This window comes from Mustelus asterias, chromosome 3, assembly GCF_964213995.1.
Source record: "Mustelus asterias chromosome 3, sMusAst1.hap1.1, whole genome shotgun sequence".
NCBI lineage: Eukaryota > Metazoa > Chordata > Chondrichthyes > Carcharhiniformes > Triakidae > Mustelus > Mustelus asterias.
This window is the reverse complement of record NC_135803.1, coordinates 77,935,138-77,955,803: the sequence shown is the minus strand read 5'-3', so window position 1 is coordinate 77,955,803 and position 20,666 is coordinate 77,935,138. Positions and strand designations below refer to the sequence as shown.

General features: G+C 45.3%; 1 protein-coding gene across 1 annotated transcript in view; it reads left to right on the top strand.

Annotated features, from left to right (window-relative positions):
• Positions 1-20,666, top strand: part of crocc2 (ciliary rootlet coiled-coil, rootletin family member 2) — a 266,817-nt gene that overhangs the window by 150,711 nt on the left and 95,440 nt on the right. Inside the window, exons 22-26 of the mRNA XM_078210134.1 lie at positions 7,354-7,592; positions 8,219-8,378; positions 10,006-10,173; positions 15,887-16,271; positions 17,015-17,223. Coding sequence (XP_078066260.1) covers positions 7,354-7,592; positions 8,219-8,378; positions 10,006-10,173; positions 15,887-16,271; positions 17,015-17,223 — 1,161 coding nt within the window. The remainder of the gene's footprint in view (positions 1-7,353; positions 7,593-8,218; positions 8,379-10,005; positions 10,174-15,886; positions 16,272-17,014; positions 17,224-20,666) is intronic.

The window sequence follows — 20,666 nt, the reverse complement described above, 5'->3', positions numbered from 1 at the left end:
GGACAAGTAACAAGTAAAGTCAGAAAAAGAAAAAATCATGGATTACCCAGCAGCTTGTTTACAGCTGGATGGTCACTTTCACAGTAGCTGCTGGTATTTCTCCCTGGGGCAGCTGGTCTGCAGTTGGGGCTCGATGATTCTCTTTTCACTCAAACACAATGGCGTTGAATCAGAATTCTCCTTCAAGAATTCTCCGTTTGCAGCAACCAGGCTTTCTGGTGAGTTTTTCAAATCACAAACAGCTCAGCTTTGATAAGAGAGATCTCAGAAGAAAAACTCAGGGTGGGGGGCAGTGGGGGGAGTGGGTAAGGCTGTTGCCCCTTCTGTCCCTGAAGCAGTCTCTCTCACTATTAGTACAAATCCAGTATATTTTACAACCAACAGCTTGGTCACATGACCTCCCTCTGCAAGCTCCGTAGACTCTCTGTCTCCTTAAAGCAGCTTGTGCCCTTCACAAATGCAACATATCAGCTGCTATAGGCTAGTGTCCTTTGCTTGGCAAAAGTATTTTTTCCAAAACCTTCTATATGTCCAGCCAGTGACATTATAAATGAATATTCTGTAAAACACATCTTCATAACAGTGTATATCAATCACCCGTAATCACAGTGTTAAATGCAAAGATGAGGGATTCACACTTGCCTTGAGTGGGAAACAACTTCCCAACAAGGTAGTTGTAAGAGACCCAATGGCATGAAGTTGACTTATCACTCACCATGCCTATACATTTTGAGGCCATAATATACAAACAAAATAAGATGTTGTACAGAATTTGTTAAGTTAAATACCAGAATTCATGCTGGACCCTTCTCATTCTGGTCTGTTATGCATCCTCGATTTTCATCGTTCCACCATTAGCATCCTTGCCTTCAGTTGCCTCGATTCTATGCCCTCCCTAAACCTCATCATGGGGGCGATTCTCCTGGCCCACTATGCAACTCAAATAGCGCAATGGGCCATGAGACATCAGCAGGTGGGCCTGTAGCGAGCCTCAATACGGGCGTCCAGCCGATCGTGAGTCTCCCAGGCCATGTTTTTTGATGTAATATTGAAATTGCCATTTCCATATGATTAACGAGCCCGGGACAGTAGGCTCCGTGCTTCCCCACCCCCCCGAATGGGAGAGGTTCCCAACAGCAGGGATTATAACTGGTCCCCATCAACGGAGACCAGGCGTGATCATCCCGCTGGTTGGGACAGAGGCCATTGAGGCCCCCCCCAGGAGGGCAGGGGAAGGGGGGGTGCCCCTGGGGCAATGCCAGCTTGGTACTACCAGCCCGGGTGCCTGGCAGGGCCTCAATGGGCAGGGCATACTGGGAGCGGGGTGGTTCGGTGGTTGTCGGGGGTGACCTGCTGTGCACTCTGGGATTGGTGGAAGAGGGAAGGAGGAGGGGAATCAGGCTGCTCTTCGGGGCAGTGTGGGGGGGTCGATCGACGTTGCACATGGGGGCAGCACGATCGGGGCTGCACATGATGAAGGAGGCCGGCGATCAGGAGGCTGACCTTGTGGGGGGCCTCTCCAGCAGGATGAGGCCCGCCTCTCCCTTACCGCATGAATCCCCCTGAGGCACTCTGTGAAGCACAGAGTACCGGAGATTCGTGAAACTAAGTACACCCAAAAAACAGGTGAGAAAATCTTCCGTTTTCCCACCTGTTGGGCACTAGTTTTTTTGGGAGAATCTCCCCCCCCCCCCCCCCCCCCCGCTTTTCTATCTCTCTCTCTTTCTTTAAGACGTTTCTTAAACCTACCTCTTTGACCAGTCTTAATATCTTATGTGGTTCAGTGTCAAATTTTGTTTTATAACACTCCTGTAAATGCCTTGGGATATTTTATTATATAAAAGTAACCACTACATAAATGCTAATTGTTGCTCTGATGCTCTATGGTGCCATGATCAGGCTATATCTAAAGTACTCGATATATAAAAGTGACATCCAAACCCCAGAGGCGGTGTAGAACTAGCGACAAGGCTGATCACAACGGCTAGTACAGGTAGGTCTGGGGATTAATATGACCAGCTTAGACCTCATAGAATCATAGAATCCCGACAGTGCAGAAGGAGGCCATTCGGCCCAACGAATCTGTACTGACCACAATCCCACCCAGGCTCTATTCCCTATCAGCTTTCAGCTTCAGAATGGACCTTACAGAAACACTTAGCAAAACATTTTGGACAAATCAGGAATTAGTGTCTCAGAGTGCTCTTGGAGTTTCTTACTCAAAATATTCAATGACCCAGCCTCCACTGCTTACTGAGGAATATAATTCCAAAGATAATGACCCCGAGACAATAAATGACCAGAGAAACATAGAAAATTGGAGTCAGCCATTCGACCCTTTGAGCATGCTCCACCATCCATCATCCCACTCAATAGCTTGATCGCGCCTTCCCCAATATCATTTGATCCCTTTTGCCCCAAGAGCTAGATCTAAGTCCTTCTTGATAACATACAATGTTTTGGCCTCCACTGCTTTCTGTGGTAAGGAATCCCACAGGCCCACCGCTTTCTGGGTGAAGTGATTTCTCTTCTCAGCCACTTATCCTTAGACTATGACCGCTGACTCTGGACACTCCCACCATTGGAAACATCCTTGCTGCATCTACCCTGTTTAGTCCTGTTAGAATTTTATAGGCTTCTCTGAGATCCCCCCTCATTCTTCTGAACTCCAACAAACATAATCTTAACCAACTCAATCTCTCCTCATATGTCAGTCCCACCATCCCAGGAATCAGTCAGGTAAGTCTTTGCTGCAAGGCCTCTATAGCAAGAACATCCTTCCTCACATAAGGAGACCAAAACTGCATACAATATTCCAGGTACAGCCTCACCAATGCCATGTATAATTGACATCCCCCTCCTCCTGTACTCAAATCCTCTCATTATGAAGCCAAAATACCATTTGCCTTCTGCATGCTTACCTTCAACAACTGGTGTAGAAGGATACCCAGGTCACGTTACACAATCCCTTCTCTCAATTTACAGCCATTCACACAATAATATGCCTTCCTGTTTTTGCTACCAAAGTGGATAACCTCACATTTATCCACATTATACTGCATCGGCCGTGTAGTTGCCCACTCACAAAGCTTGTCCCAAATCGCACTGAATCATCTCTGCATCCTCCTCACATCTCACCCTCCTACCCAGCTTTGTGTCATCTGCAAATTTGGAGATATTATGTTTAGTTCCCTCATCTAAATCATTAATATATGTATCGTGAAAAGCTGGGGTCCTAGCACTGATCCCTGCGGCACCCCACGAGTCACTGCCTACCGTTCGGAGACATTAAGACAAATAAACTCACATTTTTGCACGTTATACTCCATCTGCCCTCATAAACATGACACGATGGGTCAGATGCCCTCCATTTGTACTCTAAATTTCTATGATTCCATGAAATAATCAATGAAACTTTTAAAGGAAGAAGAGAGTACTTTTGCCAGAGGTATTTGCACCACCTTTGAAGCACCGGGCCTGACACCTCCCGGTTATCCAGAAGGAGCATTGGATGGCTAGGATTCTATTGATGTGGAGGTGCCAGCGTTGGACTGGGGTCAACACAGTAAGAAGTCTCACAACACCAGGTTAAAGTCCAACAGGTTTATTTGGTAGCAAAAGCCACTAGCTTTCGGAGCGCTGCTCCTTCGTCAGGTAAGTGGGAGTTCTGTTCACAAACAGGGCATATAAAGACACAAACTCAATTTACAAAATAATGGTTGGAATGCGAGTCTCTACAGGTAATCAAGTCTTAAAGGTACAGACAATGTGAGTGGAGAGAAGGTTAAACACAGGTTAAAGAGATGTGTATTGTCTCCAGCCAGGACAGTTAGTGAGATTTTGCAAGCCCAGGCAAGTCGTGGGGGTTACAGATAGTGTGACATGAACCCAAGATCCCGGTTGAGGCCATCCTCATGTGTGCGGAACTTGGTTATCAGTCTCTGCTCAGCGACTCTGCGTTGTCGTGTGTCGTGAAGGCCGCCTTGGAGAATACTTACCCAAAGATCAGAGGCCGAATGCCTGTGACCGCTGAAATGTTCCCCTACAGGAAGAGAACACTCTTGCCTGGTGATTGTCGAGCGGTGTTCATTCATCCATTGTTGTAGCGTCTGCATGGTCTCCCCAATTTACCATGCCTCGGGACATCCTTTCCTGCAGCGTATCAGGTAGACAACGTTGGCTGAGTTGCAAGAGTATGTACCGGTACACTTACCTGATGAAGGAGCAGCTCCGAAAGCTCGTGGCTTTTGCTACCAAATAAACCTGTTGGACTTTAACCTGGTGTTGTGAGACTTCTTACTAGGATTCTATTCTGTAAGCTCCATGCTCAGAGACCTAATTACAGTCTTGAGGGTTGTCAAGCACTTTGCATTGTCAACCTCCCAAGGTGCATTCGTGAATCCCTCAATTCAAGGTCCACACATTTGTGAAAGTTACCTGAGCATCTCTGACTTATACTGTAGGCAGACCCAAATCAATGATCTGAACTTCAAAACAAGCTCTACCCTCTTCAGCATCTCCCAATCCCATCCTCCCTCTTTCAAGCCAACTTCTCACAGATGCACTTGACACCACAGAGCTGCACTGGAGGAACTGTCAATGGGACAACATAAAAAGGCAGAATTCCAAACTGCCCAGCACTTCCTGGAGCACTCGGTGGCTCTGCAGATGCCACTGTTTGGGAAAGGGTTAACATGGTTGGCACTGAATGAAAAGAAAAACAAATCCGTTAAACCATGACCAATTATTTTTGTTGGCAGTTTCACCAGCCTCTAAGACTGATGTATGGACCACACAGATGACTGATTTCTCACTGGTGATCACATTTGCTTGTGTGCGTCCCCTTATAGACTAAGTGCTCAACTTAATCCTTTGTTTACTCTTTATTAGTTTATTATATGGGAACTTGGTCAAGTAAAATATTACTATTTCCACCCAGAAAACCAAATCTGCTTGGCGCCAGGCAAGACTCTGCTTATCTCAGAGGGAACAATAAACTTTTTATAGCCCGTTTCACACTGGGAATAATCTGAGAACATAGTATTTATTTTATAAATGTGGAAAACTGCTTGCAGCTGCTACAGAAATGTCTCTGAGTTGTCAAGCTATTGTAACAACCGAGGGGATGTATATTTGTTGACTTGGGAACTTGAGGCTTGTGCAGAAATGGGAAGCATGTTCAAATGAAAGTTAATGGCACACTTTTGACTTTGTTCTCAGATCCTGAGGACAAATGCAGGGATCTTCCCATGACAGTTATCCATCTGCTATTTCCAAGGCAAATCTTAGGGCACTGCGTGGCTCTGTGCTGTTCAAAGCTATTCCCTTTTGCTGCAGACCATCGCACTCCATACTTGTGAAGTTCCATTGGCTCTCATATTCTCATCACTCTGCCATTGGTGGTCGTGCCTTCTGCTGCCTAGATCTTAAGCACTGAAATTCCCTCCCTGAACCTTTCTATCTCTATACCCCTCTCTCCTTTAAAACCTACTCCTTAGACTAAGCTTTTGTCCACCTGTTCTCATTATCATTTTCTGTAGCTCAATCTCAAATGTTGTATAATAACTCTGCTTTGGAGCTCCTTGAGATGTTTTATTATGTTAAAGGTGCTATATAAATGAAGTGTAGTTTTCACTTTTGAAATCCATCCAACCTTTTTTTGGGCTGTATACATACTAGTCCGCACTGTTGTTTCCCTGAGGTAAGGTGTGCCTTATTCCCAGCTCAGCCCGAGACCCAACCTTTCAGCCATTTTGCCCTATTCTCTGGAACTTTTCCAAGTCATCCCCTCTTTCCTTCTCCCCTTGTCATAGAACATAGAACATAGAAAGCCACAGCACAAACAGGCCCTTCGGCCCACAAGTTGCGCCGATCACATCCCCACCTCTAGGCCTATCTATAGCCCTCAATCCCATTAAATCCCATGTACTCATCCAGAAGTCTCTTAAAAGACCCCAACGAGTTTGCCTCCACCACCACCGACGTCAGCCGATTCCACTCACCCACCACCCTCTGAGTGAAAAACTTACCCCTGACATCCCCCCTGTACCTACCCCCCAGCACCTTAAACCTGTGTCCTCTCGTAGCAACCATTTCAGCCCTTGGAAATAGCCTCTGAGAGTCCACCCTATCCAGACCCCTCAACATCTTGTAAACCTCTATCAGGTCACCTCTCATCCTTCGTCTCTCCAGGGAGAAGAGACCAAGCTCCCTCAACCTATCCTCATAAGGCATGCCCCCCAATCCAGGCAACATCCTTGTAAATCTCCTCTGCACCCTTTCAATGGCTTCAACATCTTTCCTGTAATGAGGTGACCAGAACTGCGCGCAGTACTCCAAGTGGGGTCTAACCAGGGTCCTATAAAGCTGCAGCATTATCTCCCGACTCCTAAACTCAATCCCTCGATTAATGAAGGCTAGTACGCCATACGCCTTCTTGACCGCATCCTCCACCTGCGAGGCCGATTTAAGAGTCCTATGGACCCGGACCCCAAGGTCCTTCTGATCCTCTACACTGCTAAGAATGGTACCCTTCATTTTATACTGCTGCTCCATCCCATTGGATCTGCCAAAATGGATCACTACACACTTATCCGGGTTGAAGTCCATCTGCCACTTCTCCGCCCAGTCTTGCATTCTATCTATGTCTCGCTGCAACTTCTGACATCCCTCCAAACTATCCACAACACCACCTACCTTGGTGTCGTCAGCAAACTTACCAACCCATCCCTCCACTTCCTCATCCAGGTCATTTATGAAAATGACAAACAGCAAGGGTCCCAGAACAGATCCCTGGGGCACTCCACTGGTCACTGACCTCCATGCAGAGAAAGACCCCTCCACAGCCACTCTCTGCCTTCTGCAGGCAAGCCAGTTCTGGATCCACAAGGCAACAGCCCCTTGGATCCCATGCCCTCTCACTTTCTCAAGAAGTCTTGCATGGGGGACCTTATCGAACGCTTTGCTGAAGTCCATATAGACCACATCCACCGCTCTTCCTTCGTCAATGTGCTTGGTCACATTTTCAAAGAACTCAACCAGGCTCGTAAGGCACGACCTGCCCCTGACAAAGCCGTGCTGACTACTTTTGATCATACTAAACTTCTCTAGATGATCATAAATCCTGTCTCTCAGGATCCTCTCCATCAACTTACCAACCACTGAGGTTAGACTCACCGGTCGGTAATTTCCCGGGCTGTCCCTGTTCCCTTTCTTGAATATAGGGACCACATCCGCAATCCTCCAATCCTCCGGAACCTCTCCCGTCTCTGAAGCTTCATGGAAGAGATAGCTTCCTACCCCTTCGACTGTGCACTTGCCAAATGTTGTCTTCCAACTTTTGTTCATAAACAGATGGAGGAGTTAAAGACACAGCTTCGTATGGTAGAGGATGCTCGAGATGGAATTCGCCGAGATCTCATCGAAGCTCACAGGAAGGTCCGAGAGAATGAGGAAGCCCAGGAGGTGCAACGGAAAGAGAACCTGGAGCTCAAACGCATCCTGAATGATGAAGTCCGAGAGAAAGAAGCCATCCAGAACTCCAATGAGGAGCTAAGGAATAACATCAAAAAAATTGAGAGTGAAAGAATCAGGTATTACACATTCAGGGCTGGCTATCAGAAATAGCTTCATAATGTACAAAACTCACCTTGCTCCTTGCAAATCCACAAACTCAAAATGACCACAATATGCTCACAATCCTTACATTCAAAGCAGCTAAAACTGTACCTTAAACATGTAGAGTGGATGCCCCCACACCCACATGACGTGTTTTCCAGTGGTGGAGATGGCTTGCCATTGGCCATCAGTGGGATCTTCTGGTCCTGCCAGTGTCTATGCAATTTTGCATGGCTCGCTCATCTCGCTATCAGGGAACCCGCCGTTGGGGGGGGGGGGTCACCTGCTGCTGCACCAAAAGATTCTGCCAACAAGAAAGGCCAGAAAATCCCACCCACACTGTCAAAACTGTATTAAAAGAATCAAAGGCATCAAACCCAGCCAAAACTGTAGCCTAAGCATACACTATCAAAATTGTAGCAAATATCCAGAGATACTGAATCCTTCCCAAAACTACTTTTGAATACCCTGCAGATACTGCACACTCCCGAACCTGGCACCCAGACTACCAGCCTCTCAACTCTAATTATTGTTGTATTTGAATCATTACATTTATTATGTTTCTGATTGATGAAAATTGACTAAGTATCCATGTCGCCAGCTTAAAGAGGACAAATGAGGAGAGGGAGCAGAAGATTAACATCCTGGAAGAAGCCAAAGTCTCAGTTCAGAATGAGGCAGGAGAACTGCGTTCAAACCTCCGGGAAGTTGAAAAGTCAAGACTGGAGGCCCGGAGAGAATTGCAGGAACTTCGACGACAGGTGAGGAAAGGAGGCTCAGAGAGACCAGTTGATGTTAATCTCATTCCCCAGTGATGATTGGGACTATATTACCATTCCTTCACTGTCACTGTGTCAAAATCCTGGAACTCCCTCCCAAACAGCACTGTGGGTGTACCCACACCACACGGACTGCAGTGGTTCAGAAAGTCAGCTCACCACCACCTTCTTAAGGGGTGGCACGATGGCACAGTGGTTAGCACTGCTACCTCACAGCGCCAGGGACCTAGGTTCAGTTCTGGCCTCGAGTAACTGGCTGTGTGGAGTTTGGACATTCTCCCTGTGTCTGTGAGTGTTTCCTCTGGGTGCTCCAGGTTCCTCCCACAATCTAAAGATGTGTGGTTAGGTTGATTGGCCATGCCAAGTTACCCCTTAGTGTCAGGGGGATTCGCAGGATAAATATGTGGGTTACGTTGATAGGGCCTGGGTGGGATTGTTATGGGTGCACTGTAGAGATTCTGTGATTTCTATGATTCTAATTAGGGATAGGCAATAAATACTGCCTTAGCCAACAACACACATACACCCTGAAAGAATAAATTTATAAACATGGGTCAGAAAAACCCTGCTTTATCTCATGCCTGCTATAATAATTAGCAGTCAGGAGAAGTTGTTTTGGTCTGTTAATTGAAGTTAGGTGAATTAGATTTATTTGACCCTTTTTGAGCATGTGTTAAGCAGTGTGCAGTCTTCAGCTATTCCTTACCTTCCATCCTTTTCAGCGGCATGATGGCAAAGTGGTTAGCACTGCTGCATCACAGCGCTAGGGACCAATTCCCGGCTTGGGTGACTGTGTGGAGTCTGCACATTCTCCCCGTGTCTGCATGGATTTCCTCCAGGTGCTCCGGTTTCCTCCCACCAAAAGACGTGCCGGTTAGGTGCATTGGTCATGCCTAATTCTCTCTCAGTGTACCTGAACAGGCGCCGGAGTGTGGTGACTAGGGCATTTTCACAGTAACTTCATTGCAGTGTTAATGTAAACCTACACTAATAAATAAACTTTACAAACTTTAAAAATTAGCTGAATAAATCTCAGAAGCTGTGGTTGGAGGGTTATAGGAATGGGTACAGAATGACAACACCAAATCGTCCCCAGGGACATGACATAGTTGCTGCTCAGAGAAAGGGATCAGTATCTGTAGCAGGCAGTATCTTTGGAAAGCAGTAGGACTGGGTTTAATGCTGTCTGGACAGAGGAAGGGACAGTGTGTTTGGAAGGTATCAGGACATGATTTGAGCAATAGACTTGGGATGAATGAATCATGTACAGTTTTGTTTGATTACTTTAGGGAACAAGGAGAATTTATGCAGAGCTTAATTCCCTCAGGAGATTGGGTAGTGTTAGAATCTGTGATAAAGAGACAATTCTTTTGATCTGTGGCAGAAGTAAGTGTAATGGACCAAATTATCATTTCTCTTGCTTAAAGTTCCAACTAACTGATAACTCAATACCAATCCCCTGAGGTGCCTTGGTGCCAATTAGTCTTTAAAGCTTGATATGAACAACCAGTTTGAGACTTTAGATTAAAGGATGTTTCTGAAACTACAAGACAAGCTCAGAAACTAGCTTCCACACTTGCTCACTGCTGCCCTTGTGCTGTTTACTCAGGTGAAGATGTTGGACAGTGAGAACGCTAAGAAGAGCAAGGAAGTGGTGGAACTGCAATCCCAAATAGCTTTGAACGAGCGTCGAGAGGACGAGAGCCGGAAGGAATCCTTTGCCCTGAAGCAGAAAATTGTGGAGATAGAAACTGGCCGCGAATCAACTCGCAAAGAGGTGAGAGCTGAGCATTGTATGATTGTTCCTGATTGATAAAACAGCAACACATCTACAAGAAAATAATTCAAAACTATTACAGCTTACATAGGGCAATTTTGCCACTTATGCCTCTTCAAATAGTTTCATTGAATATTTACACCCATCTAAATAGACAGACAAGGACTTGGTTAAAAACCTCATCTGAAAATATAGAACCTCCATCAATCATGTACTCCCTGAGTACTACACTGAAATGTCAGCAAGATTATGTGTTTAAGAGGGATGGAATTTTCCCTTTCCGCCCACCACAGGAATCATAGCAGGTAGGACATGTACTATGCAAAGGTCCGTTGACCTCGGGCAGGATTTTCCAGCCTTGGGATGACCGCACCCAGAAAATCCCGCCCCTAGAGTTGGATTTGGATTCATTGCTTTTTACTCAGGTGTGAGGTTGCTATCAATGATCCCAACTGAAAAACTAACATGAGGTTACCTGGTGTCTCAAACTGTTGAGGAAATTAATGTATTGAGTCAGAGTGTGATTGGTATATAGTGGGCTCACAAGCTAGGATTAAGTTTCTCAAAAAGCCTGCTGGGAGAAGATCTGGGGACTGAAAACATTTCCATCCACCCACTAGTTCCCTGCTTGAACCTCCCCCAAATTTCAAGAACAAAGTCATTTGGGCTTACAGCAGTAAGATAGCATCTGGTGCATTGCCTCAAAAAAACCATCATGGGTCAAGCCATTAGCATGTCAAGCAATTAATTAGGAATGCTCAAGAGCTCAGAGTTGGTAGAATGTGGAGATCGAGGCGGGCTTGTAGGGTTGAAGGGAATTGCAGAGATACGGAGTGACAAAGCCATGCAATAATTCAAAAACAGTTTAAAATTGAGGCATTATTTAACCCAGAACTAATGTAAATCAGTGACTTGAGGGAAGATGGGTGAGAGGGTCTCGGTGCAGGTAGAACATGAGCAACAGAGTTTGAGTAACTTCAAGTTTGAGGAAGGTGGAACATGAGAGACCAACGAGGGGTGCATCAGGATAAACTCTGTTCATATAGTTTTTGTGCTGACTTTTTCTCTTTCTAATTGAATCTTAAGCATCATCGTATTATGGTCACCCACATTTAGTTGATCTACCCAGTCAATTTTATTACCCAGCCAGCTCTAGCAATGCCTCCAACCCTGTAGGCCGACTAACATATATCTTGAGCAAGGACTCCTGTACACAAACAAAAACAGAAAATGCTGGAAAATCTCAGCAGGTTTGACAGCATCTGTGGTGAGAGAATAGAGCCAACAGTTTGAGTCAGGATGACCCTTGTTCAGAGAGCTTTGAAGGCTCTGAAAGTCAAGATTTATATGGTGAGGGCAAGCAGGGGGTGGGGAGGGGCTGTAATTGTTAGGAATGATGTGGATGTCCCGAGGCATGGTACATTGGGGAAACTATGCAGACGCTGCGACAACGGATGAATGAACACCGCTCGACAATCACCAGGCAAGACTGTTCTCTTCCTGTTGGGGAGCACTTCAGCGGTCACGGGCATTCGGCCTCTGATATTTGGGTAAGCGTTCTCCAAGGCGGCCTTCGCGACACACGACAGCGCAGAGTCGCTGAGCAGAAACTGATAGCCAAGTTCCGCACACACAAGGACGGCCTCAACCGGGATATTGGGTTCATGTCACACTATTTGTAACTCCCACAGTTGCGTGGACCTGCAGAGTTTCACTGGCTGTCTTGTCTGGAGACAATACACATCTTTTTAGCCTGTCTTGATGCTCTCTCCACTCCCATTGTTTTGTTTCTTAAAGACTGGATTAGTTGTAAGTATTCGCATTCCAACCATTATTCATGTAAATTGAGTCTGTGTCTTTATAAGTTCTGTTTGTGAACAGAATTCCCACTCACCTGAAGAAGGGGCTTAGAGCTTCGAAAGCTTGTGTGGCTTTTGCTACCAAATAAACCTGTTGGACTTTAACCTGGTGTTGTTAAACTTCTTACATTGTTAGGAATGACATAGACAAAAAGACAAAGGGGATGTAAATGGTGACGATGAAGGCTGGGAATGGTGCTAAGAGTGTCCATTAATGGATTGGAATGTGTAAATGGCAGAACAAAGGTGCAGAGTGTAGAAATGTGGCAGATGGCCCTAGTGGTGGGGCGGAGAGGGGGGGGGGGGGGCGGGTGGGGGTGAAACAATGTGGAAAACAAGATTTTAGAACAAAGAACAACAACAAAGAACAGTACTGCACAGGAAACAGACCCTTCGGCCCTCCAAGCCTGTGCCGCTCCTTGGTCCAACTAGACCAATCGTTTGTATCCCTCCATTCCCAGGCTGCTCATGTGACTATCCAGGTAAGTCTTAAACGATGTCAGCGTGCCTGCCTCCACCACCCTACTTGGCAGCGCATTCCAGGCCCCCACCACCCTCTGTGGAAAAAACGTCCCTCTGATATCCGAGTTATACTTCGCCCCTCTCAGCTTGAGCCCGTGACCCCCTCGTGATCGTCACCTCCGACCTGGGAAAAAGCTTCCCACTGTTCACCCTATCTATACCCTTCATAATCTTGTACACCTCTATTAGATCTCCCCTCATTCTCCGTCTTTCCAAGGAGAACAACCCCAGTCTACCCAATCTCTCCTCATAGCTAAGACCCTCCATACAAGGCAACATCCTGGTAAACCTTCTCTGCACTCTCTCTAACGCCTCCATGTCCTTCTGGTAGTGGGGCGACCAGAACTGGATGCAGTACTCCAAATGTGGCCTAACCAGCGATCTATACAGCTGCATCATCAGACTCCAGCTTTTATACTCTATATCCCGTCCTATAAAGGCAAGCATACCATATGCCTTCTTCACCACCTTCTCCACCTGTGTTGCCACCTTCAAGGATTTGTGGACTTGCACACCTAGGTCCCTCTGTGTTTCTATACTCCTGATGACTCTGCCATTTATTGTATAAGTCCTCCCTACATTATTTCTTCCAAAATGCATCACTTCGCATTTATCCGGATTAAACTCCATCTGCCACCTCTCCGCCCAATTTTCCAGCCTATCTATATCCTGCTGTATTGCCTGATAATGCTCTTCGCTATCCGCAAGTCCAGCCATCTTCGTGTCATCCGCAAACTTGCTGATTACACCAGTTACACCTTCTTCCAAATCATTTATATATATCACAAATAGCAGAGGTCCCAGTACAGAGCCCTGCGGAACACCACTGGTCACAGACCTCCAGCCGGAAAAAGACCCTTCGACCACTACCCTCTGTCTCCTATGGCCAAGCCAGTTCTCCACCCATCTAGCCACTTCTCCTTGTATCCCATGAGCCTTAACCTTCTTAACCAACCTGCCATGTGGGACTTTGTCAAATGCCTTACTGAAATCCATATAGACAACATCCACGGCCCTTCCTTCATCAACCGTTTTTGTCACTTCCTCAAAAAACTCCACCAAATTTGTAAGGCACGACCTCCCTCTTACAAAACCATGCTGTCTGTCACTAATGAGATTGTTCCGTTCTAAATGCACATACATCCTGTCTCTAAGAATCCTCTCCAACAACTTCCCTACCACGGACGTCAAGCTCACCGGCCTATAATTTCCAGGGTTATCCCTGCTACCCTTCTTAAACAACGGGACCACATTCGCTATCCTCCAATCCTCAGGGACCTCACCTGTGTCCAAAGAAGCGACAAAGATTTCCGTCAGAGGCCCAGCAATTTCATCTCTCGTCTCCCTGAGCAGTCGAGGATAGATGCCATCAGGCCCTGGGGCTTTGTCAGTTTTAATGTTCCCTAAAAAACCTAACACTTCCTCTCTTGTAATGGAGATTTTCTCTAACGGGTCAACACCTCCCTCCGAGACACTCCCGGTTAACACGCCCCTCTCCTTCGTGAATACCGATGCAAAGAAGTGGAAAAATAAAAAATAAGAATGTAAACTAATAAAAATGGATGAATAAGATGAAAAGAAGAAATGAAATAAAATAAATGGAGTGGAGGTGAGAGTTCGTGCTTTGAGGTTGTTGAACTCAATATCCAGTCCAGAAGGCTATAAAGTGCCCAATTAGAAGATGAGGTGCTGTTCCTTCAGGTTACGTTGGGCTTCGCTGCAACGTCTCAAAAGGCCAAGGACAGAAGAGCATTGTGGTGTGTTGAAATGGCAAGCGACGGAAGGTCTAGGTCTGCTTGTGGATGGACTGAAGGTGTTCTGCAAAGCAGTCACTCAAGCTGTGTTTGATCTCTCCGATGTAGCATAGGTCGCATTGGGAGTAGTGAATGCAATATGCCAGATTAAAGGAGATGCACTTGAAACACTTCTTCATCTGAAAAGATTGTTTGGGCCCTGGGATGGTGAGCAGGGAGGAGGTGAAGGGGCAGGTGTTGCACCTTCTATGATTGCATGGGAAAGGTGCCATTGGCAATGGGTGAGGTATTGGGTGTAATGGAGGAGTGGACCAGGGTGTCCCGGAGGGAATGGTTCCTGCGGAATGCTGACAGGGGGGGGTGAGGGAAAGATGCGTTGAGTGGTGGCATCATGCTGGAGTTGGCAGAAACGGCAGAGGATGATCCTTTGAATGCGGAGGCTGATGCGGGGCAAGGTTAGGACAAGGTTAGGTCTTTATCCTTGTTTTGGGAGGAAGGGGAGGGGATGAGAGCAGTGGGCCAGGAGATGGGTTGGACACGGTTGAGAGCCCTGTCAACCACAGTGGGTGGAAAACCACGATTAAAGAAGATGGAAGCCATATCAACAGCGCCATTTTGGAAAGTTTCATCATCAGAACAAATATGGCGGAGGCAAAAGAACTGAGAGAACGGGATGGAGTCCTTACAGGATGTGGCATGTGAAGAGCTGTAGTCAAAGTAGCTGTGTTAGTTGGTGGGCTTGTAATGGAGACTGGCGAACAGTCTATCACCAGAAATGGAGACAGAGGTCAAGGAAGGGAAGAGAATTGTCAGAGATGGACCATGTGAAGAGGATAGAGGGTGAAGTGAAATTGATAAATTTTTTCAGGTCCATTTTCATGCCCTTTGTCTTTTTGTCTGTGCATTCCTACCAATTACAGCACCGCCGCCCATCACAGTATACTGCCACAGTATAAGTCTTGTCCTATTTTCCTTGTCTTCAGCTCTGATGAAGGGTCATCCTGACTCAAAACATTGGCTCTATGCTCTCTCCACAGATGCAGTCAGATCTGCTGAGATTTTACAGCATTTTCTGTTTTTGTTTCAGATCCCAGCATGCGCAATACTTTGCTTTTATCTTAGAGTCTGATATACATTTTAGGAATTCAATTCCCTTTTTACCATTTACTCCTTGTTTATCGAGTGAATAGTTCAAATCTCCCAGAACAACAATTTTGCTATTACAATTTGTATGCCTACATCACAACCTCAAATAATGTAACTAGTCCTTTGACTTTGTGCTCCAGTCATGTTGAGTCTGTCTGTATTAATTGCCTACATCAATTTCTCTAAAGAGAGCGTGTATTCCCTCTAGAATGTGGGGAGGAAATTGAGAAGTAACAAAGGCATGGCTGGGGGTTTTAGCAGCAGGTACGTTGAGACAGAGTCAAGCTCATGTAATGTTACAAGGGTCTTGGTGATTGTGTATACGTATGGTTAAAAAGCTCAACATCAAATATAACACCAGATTTTCAAACTATCTGGTTCAGCTCAGACTATTGATGCAGAGAAGTTTGTTTTGTTATATACTTTTTGCAGGTTGCCAACCTCCAGAAGAAGATAATAGATATGGAAAGTACGTTCAAAAGGCGTGAGAAAGAACTCCTGGAACAGCTGGAGGATTGCCACACGAATGAGAAGAAGTTCCAAGACAACAGTCGCAATCTGGAAATGAAGTTGCAACATGCGAAGGGAGAAGCAGATGAGTTAACACTGAAGATCAGTGCCATGGAAGGCCGTGTAACTGGTCTAGAAACAGAACTGGCCAAAGTCGAGGCTGCCAAGAGGGATGTGGAATTCAAGTTGGGTAACTTGCACTCCACACTGCGCAGAAACCTAGGAATTGGCCGGTCTGGACGTACATCGAGCCCAGGATTTCCTAGCCGTAGCCCATCTCCACGGAGACCTCTCTCGCCCACTAAAGGTATTAAATGAGCAAAGTGTATTTCCCCACATTCAGTAATTCATGTAATCACTGATTGATTTATGCACACTAGGTGGTTGCTATCAAATGTGCCTCGAGCCTACCTCTTCTTCACACCAGCAAATTGACGTTATCCAATCTCAATCCCCGCATCTTTCTAAAATCTGATCTAATTGTTTTTGTGCTGACTTTTTCCCTTTCTAATTGAGCTTGAGCCTCATTATATTTTGGTTACCCACATTTAGCTGATCTATCTGGTCTACTTTATTACGCAGCCAGCTCCAGCAATGCCTCCAACCTTGTAGGCTGATTAACATACATCCTGTGTACATTTTAGGAATTCAATGCACTTTTTACCATTCGTTTGTCACAATTCTGGAGTGAATAATTCAAATCTCCCGGAACAACAATTTTGCTGTTACAATTTGTATGTCTACATCACAGCCTCAAATAATGTAACCAGTCCTTTATCTTGGTGCTCCAGTCATGTTGAGTCTGTCTGTATTAATTGTCTCTATCAATTTCCCTAGACAGACCATGTATTCCTCTAGAATATGGGAGGAAATTGAAGAGGAAATCTATAATCAGAGATGAGTAATCTATAATTAGAGAGATGAGTAAGGATAGCAAAATTATTGCTCCAATGAAAATGGGTTGGAATATGTAAGATGAGCTGCTGAATCGCCTGCAGGAAACTAATTTCACCCACATTAATTGGAGTGTTTCTGATTTGTAATCACTAGGTTTTGACAACACTTTCACCACCACCACGGATGGACGGGGCAGTCCAATTCCACAAACCGGATCACCTGATCGCAGCCACTCCAGCTCTCCATACCGCTCTGTGTCACCCACCCGTGGTGAATCATACCTGGCTGATATCGATCCCGAAGTGGTTAAAAGCGCCCTACAAGATTTCATGCAGGAGCTTTGTGACTCACAGAGGCACAAGGTCAAGTATCGTAAAGCTCTCTGCTGAATTCAGCTACTCCCTTTCTACTACCTAATTAGAATCATTAATCTGTACTGATATATAAGTGTTGCAGCTTGATCCAATAATAGCAACATATGATGCCTTTGGCATAATAAAAGAACCTTCCGAGACTATTCACAATTGGTAATAAAAGAAAAGTCACCAAATATGGATAGGCTTTGAGAAGATTTAGATAAGCAGAGAAGAAGTGTAAAGGAAAGAGGTTCAGATAATATTTTATGGTGTGAGAATGAGGAAATGAAGACTGCCATCCATCATGGAATGGGGGGGATGCCAGCATTGGTAGCTCATATGTAAGGTGAAATTTGGGACTAAAGTGTGTAGGAAAAATTTAAGATTGAGCTGAAAGAAAGTGTGGAGCAATTGGGAAATCAGAATATGAAATTTGATGATTTTGGGGATACGGAATAAATAGAGGCCAGCAAGATTTGAGCTGTTGAGCGAGTGAACTTACTGCAGGAGGACATGAGATGGATTGGCAAGGTGCAGGTAAGAGAGGAGAAAGAGCTGTGAAAAGGCCAATCCAGGCAATATTGCAGAAGTGGGAAGGAGCAGTCTAGGGGAGAATCTTGAAGCCTTACACAAGGTTGAATAGGCCACCAATCTTTCTGAATAGTCAGATTCCACTATAACAACTGTCAGTGAATAAAGGACAAGAGAGTGAAGTTAAATGTGGCGCCCAAGAAGAATGACTTTAGTCTGCCCAACCTAATTGCTGTGAGAAGTCTCACAACACCATGTTAAAGTCCAACAGGTTTATTTGGTAGCAAAAGCCACTAGCTTTCGGAGCGCTCGCTGCTCCTTCGTCAGGTGAGTGGGATTTCAGTTCACAAACAGGGCATATAAAGACACAAACTCAATTTACAAAATAATGGTTGGAATGCGAGTCTTTACAGGTAATCAAGTCTTAAAGATACAGACAATGTGAGTGGAGAGAGGGTTAAGCACAGGTTAAAGAGATGTGTATTGTCTCCAGCCGGGACAGTTAGTGAGATTTTGCAAGCCCAGGCAAGTCGTGGGGGTTACAGATAGTGTGACATGAACCCAAGATCCCGGTTGAGGCCATCCTTTATGTGTGGAACTTGGCTATCAGTCTCTGCTCAGCGACTCTGCGTTGTCGTGTGTCGTGAAGGCCGCCTTGGAGAGCGCTTACCCGAAGATCAGAGGCCGAATGCCTGTGACCGCTGACGTGTTCCCCAACAGGAACACTATCTGTACCCCCACGACTTGCCTGGGCTTGCAAAATCTCATTAACTGTCCCGGCTGGAGACAATACACATCTCTTTAACCTGTGCTTAACCCTCTCTCCTCTCACACTGTCTGTAGCTTTAAGACTTGATTACCTATAAAGACTCGCATTCCAACCATTATTTTGTAAATTGAGTTTGTGTCTTTATATGCCCTATTTGTGAACTGAAATCCCACTCACCTGACAAAGGAGCAGTGAGCGCTCCAAAAGCTAGTGGCTTTTGCTACCAAATAAACATGTTTGACTTTAACCTGGTGTTGTGAGACTTCTTACTATGTTTACCCCAGTCCAACGCCGGCATCTCCACATCATGGCAACCTAATTGCTTCAGCATGGCATGTGAGATCATGTTGTTCATAAATAAATGAAATCTGATCAAAAATTTCCATCATAGGGCTTTGGTATGGATCAGAATAACATCTCCCCATTTCTACCTCCTCAATGGTGAATCCACACCAACAAATTGGGTCAGAATTTTTCCCGGCCTTAATTAATGTAGTTGTCACTCTATGTGTGTTGAAATGGAGCCTCTTGCATGCCTACCTATTGTTGCCTAGCTCACTTAGAAATAAACAATTTTCAATGTATTTTCCAGAATATTGGTCAAGAAGCCATTAAAGTCAGGCTAGATTTTGGCTGTTTAATCACTCAACACTGATCCAAGGTGACCTCCTCCAGAGGCCAAATGTGAAAGAATGCCTTTGGGTGTCAAGTACATAGACTCAGGAGGCACATCTAAACATCACAGTCCACATGGGAGTTTTAAAAATTTCATTCAAGGGTGTGGGTGTCACTGGCTGGGCCAACATTTATTGTCCATCCCTGTTTACCCTTGAAAAGGTTGTGGTGGATTGCCTTCTTGAACCACTACAGTCCATGGTGTGTAGGTGCACCCAATCATGCCTGTACGATTCCTCCATTTTTGAACCGCATGTTCGGTTTTGATGGAATTTTATGAATAAAACCCAATATACTTCTAAAATTCTATGGAGCTCATTTGTCCTCCCACCACACTGATGTTGCATCAGTTTGTGGTGGAGGGATCCCAGAGCAAGCTGTAGTACAAACTCTCATCTTTTTGTGAGGATTGCAGTGTGAAAGAAGGGGAGGAGAAGATGTCTTCATCTGCCATCTCAACATAATCAAACCTAAGTGCTTCCTTTAATGGGAAGGGTAAAGGCCCATGGTGCAGTACACCACTAACGTTGAAGAGAGTTGGTGAGAAACTGAGGTAATTATAGTTTGGTGATGAATGCTTGGATTTTAAAGTTTGGCAACTGAGAAAGTAGGGATGTCTGAAGACATACACCCAGCTCAAGCAGATTTTTTTCCCCACGTATACCTTCCAGATGTAGTCCTGGTGCTTCCCATACTCAAAATTTCACATCCTTGGCTGGACAACTCTGAGCAGCTACTGAATTCCCTCAAGTAGGGGTCAATTTGAATCATGGATTCAAGGAGAAGAAAGGGAGGTTGGAGCTGAGGCAGTGGTTTCCAAAGACAGTGGGATCAAGGGTTGTTTTATGTAAAATAAAAGTAAAGTTTATTTATTAGTCACAAGTAAGGCTTACATTAACACTGCAATAAAGTTACTGTGAAATTCCCCTAGGAGAAGGGTGATGAAGGCAGATTTAAAGGAAAGAAGGACAACACCATCAACAACATTGACTACCATGGGGACCAGGAGGGGAAGTTATATGTTCAGCAGTTCAGTGAGAATAGGGTCAAAGGAGCAAGAGATGGGCATCATGGACAAGATAAGCTCAGAGAATGCATGAAGGAAGATGGGAGAGAAACTAAAGAAAGATACAAGTTCAGGGCCAGGGCAGGGAGCCACTTTTGGAGGAACTTTGGCCTAGTGGGCTTAAGAAAGGAAGGACAAGGCAGCTTATCAAATTACCTCAATCTTAGTGACTGATCAGCTCTTCACATATATTGTTGAAGAATTTTATTCTCAAACATCTGCAGTGAGACACCTTTTTTTAAATTTTATTTATTAGTCACAAGCAAGGCTTACATTAACATTGCAATGAACTTACTGTGAAATTCCCCTAGTCACCACACTTTGATGCCTGTTTGGGTCAATGCACCTAACTAGCACATTTTCCGGACTGTGAGAGGAAACTGGAGCACCTGGAGGACACCCACGCAG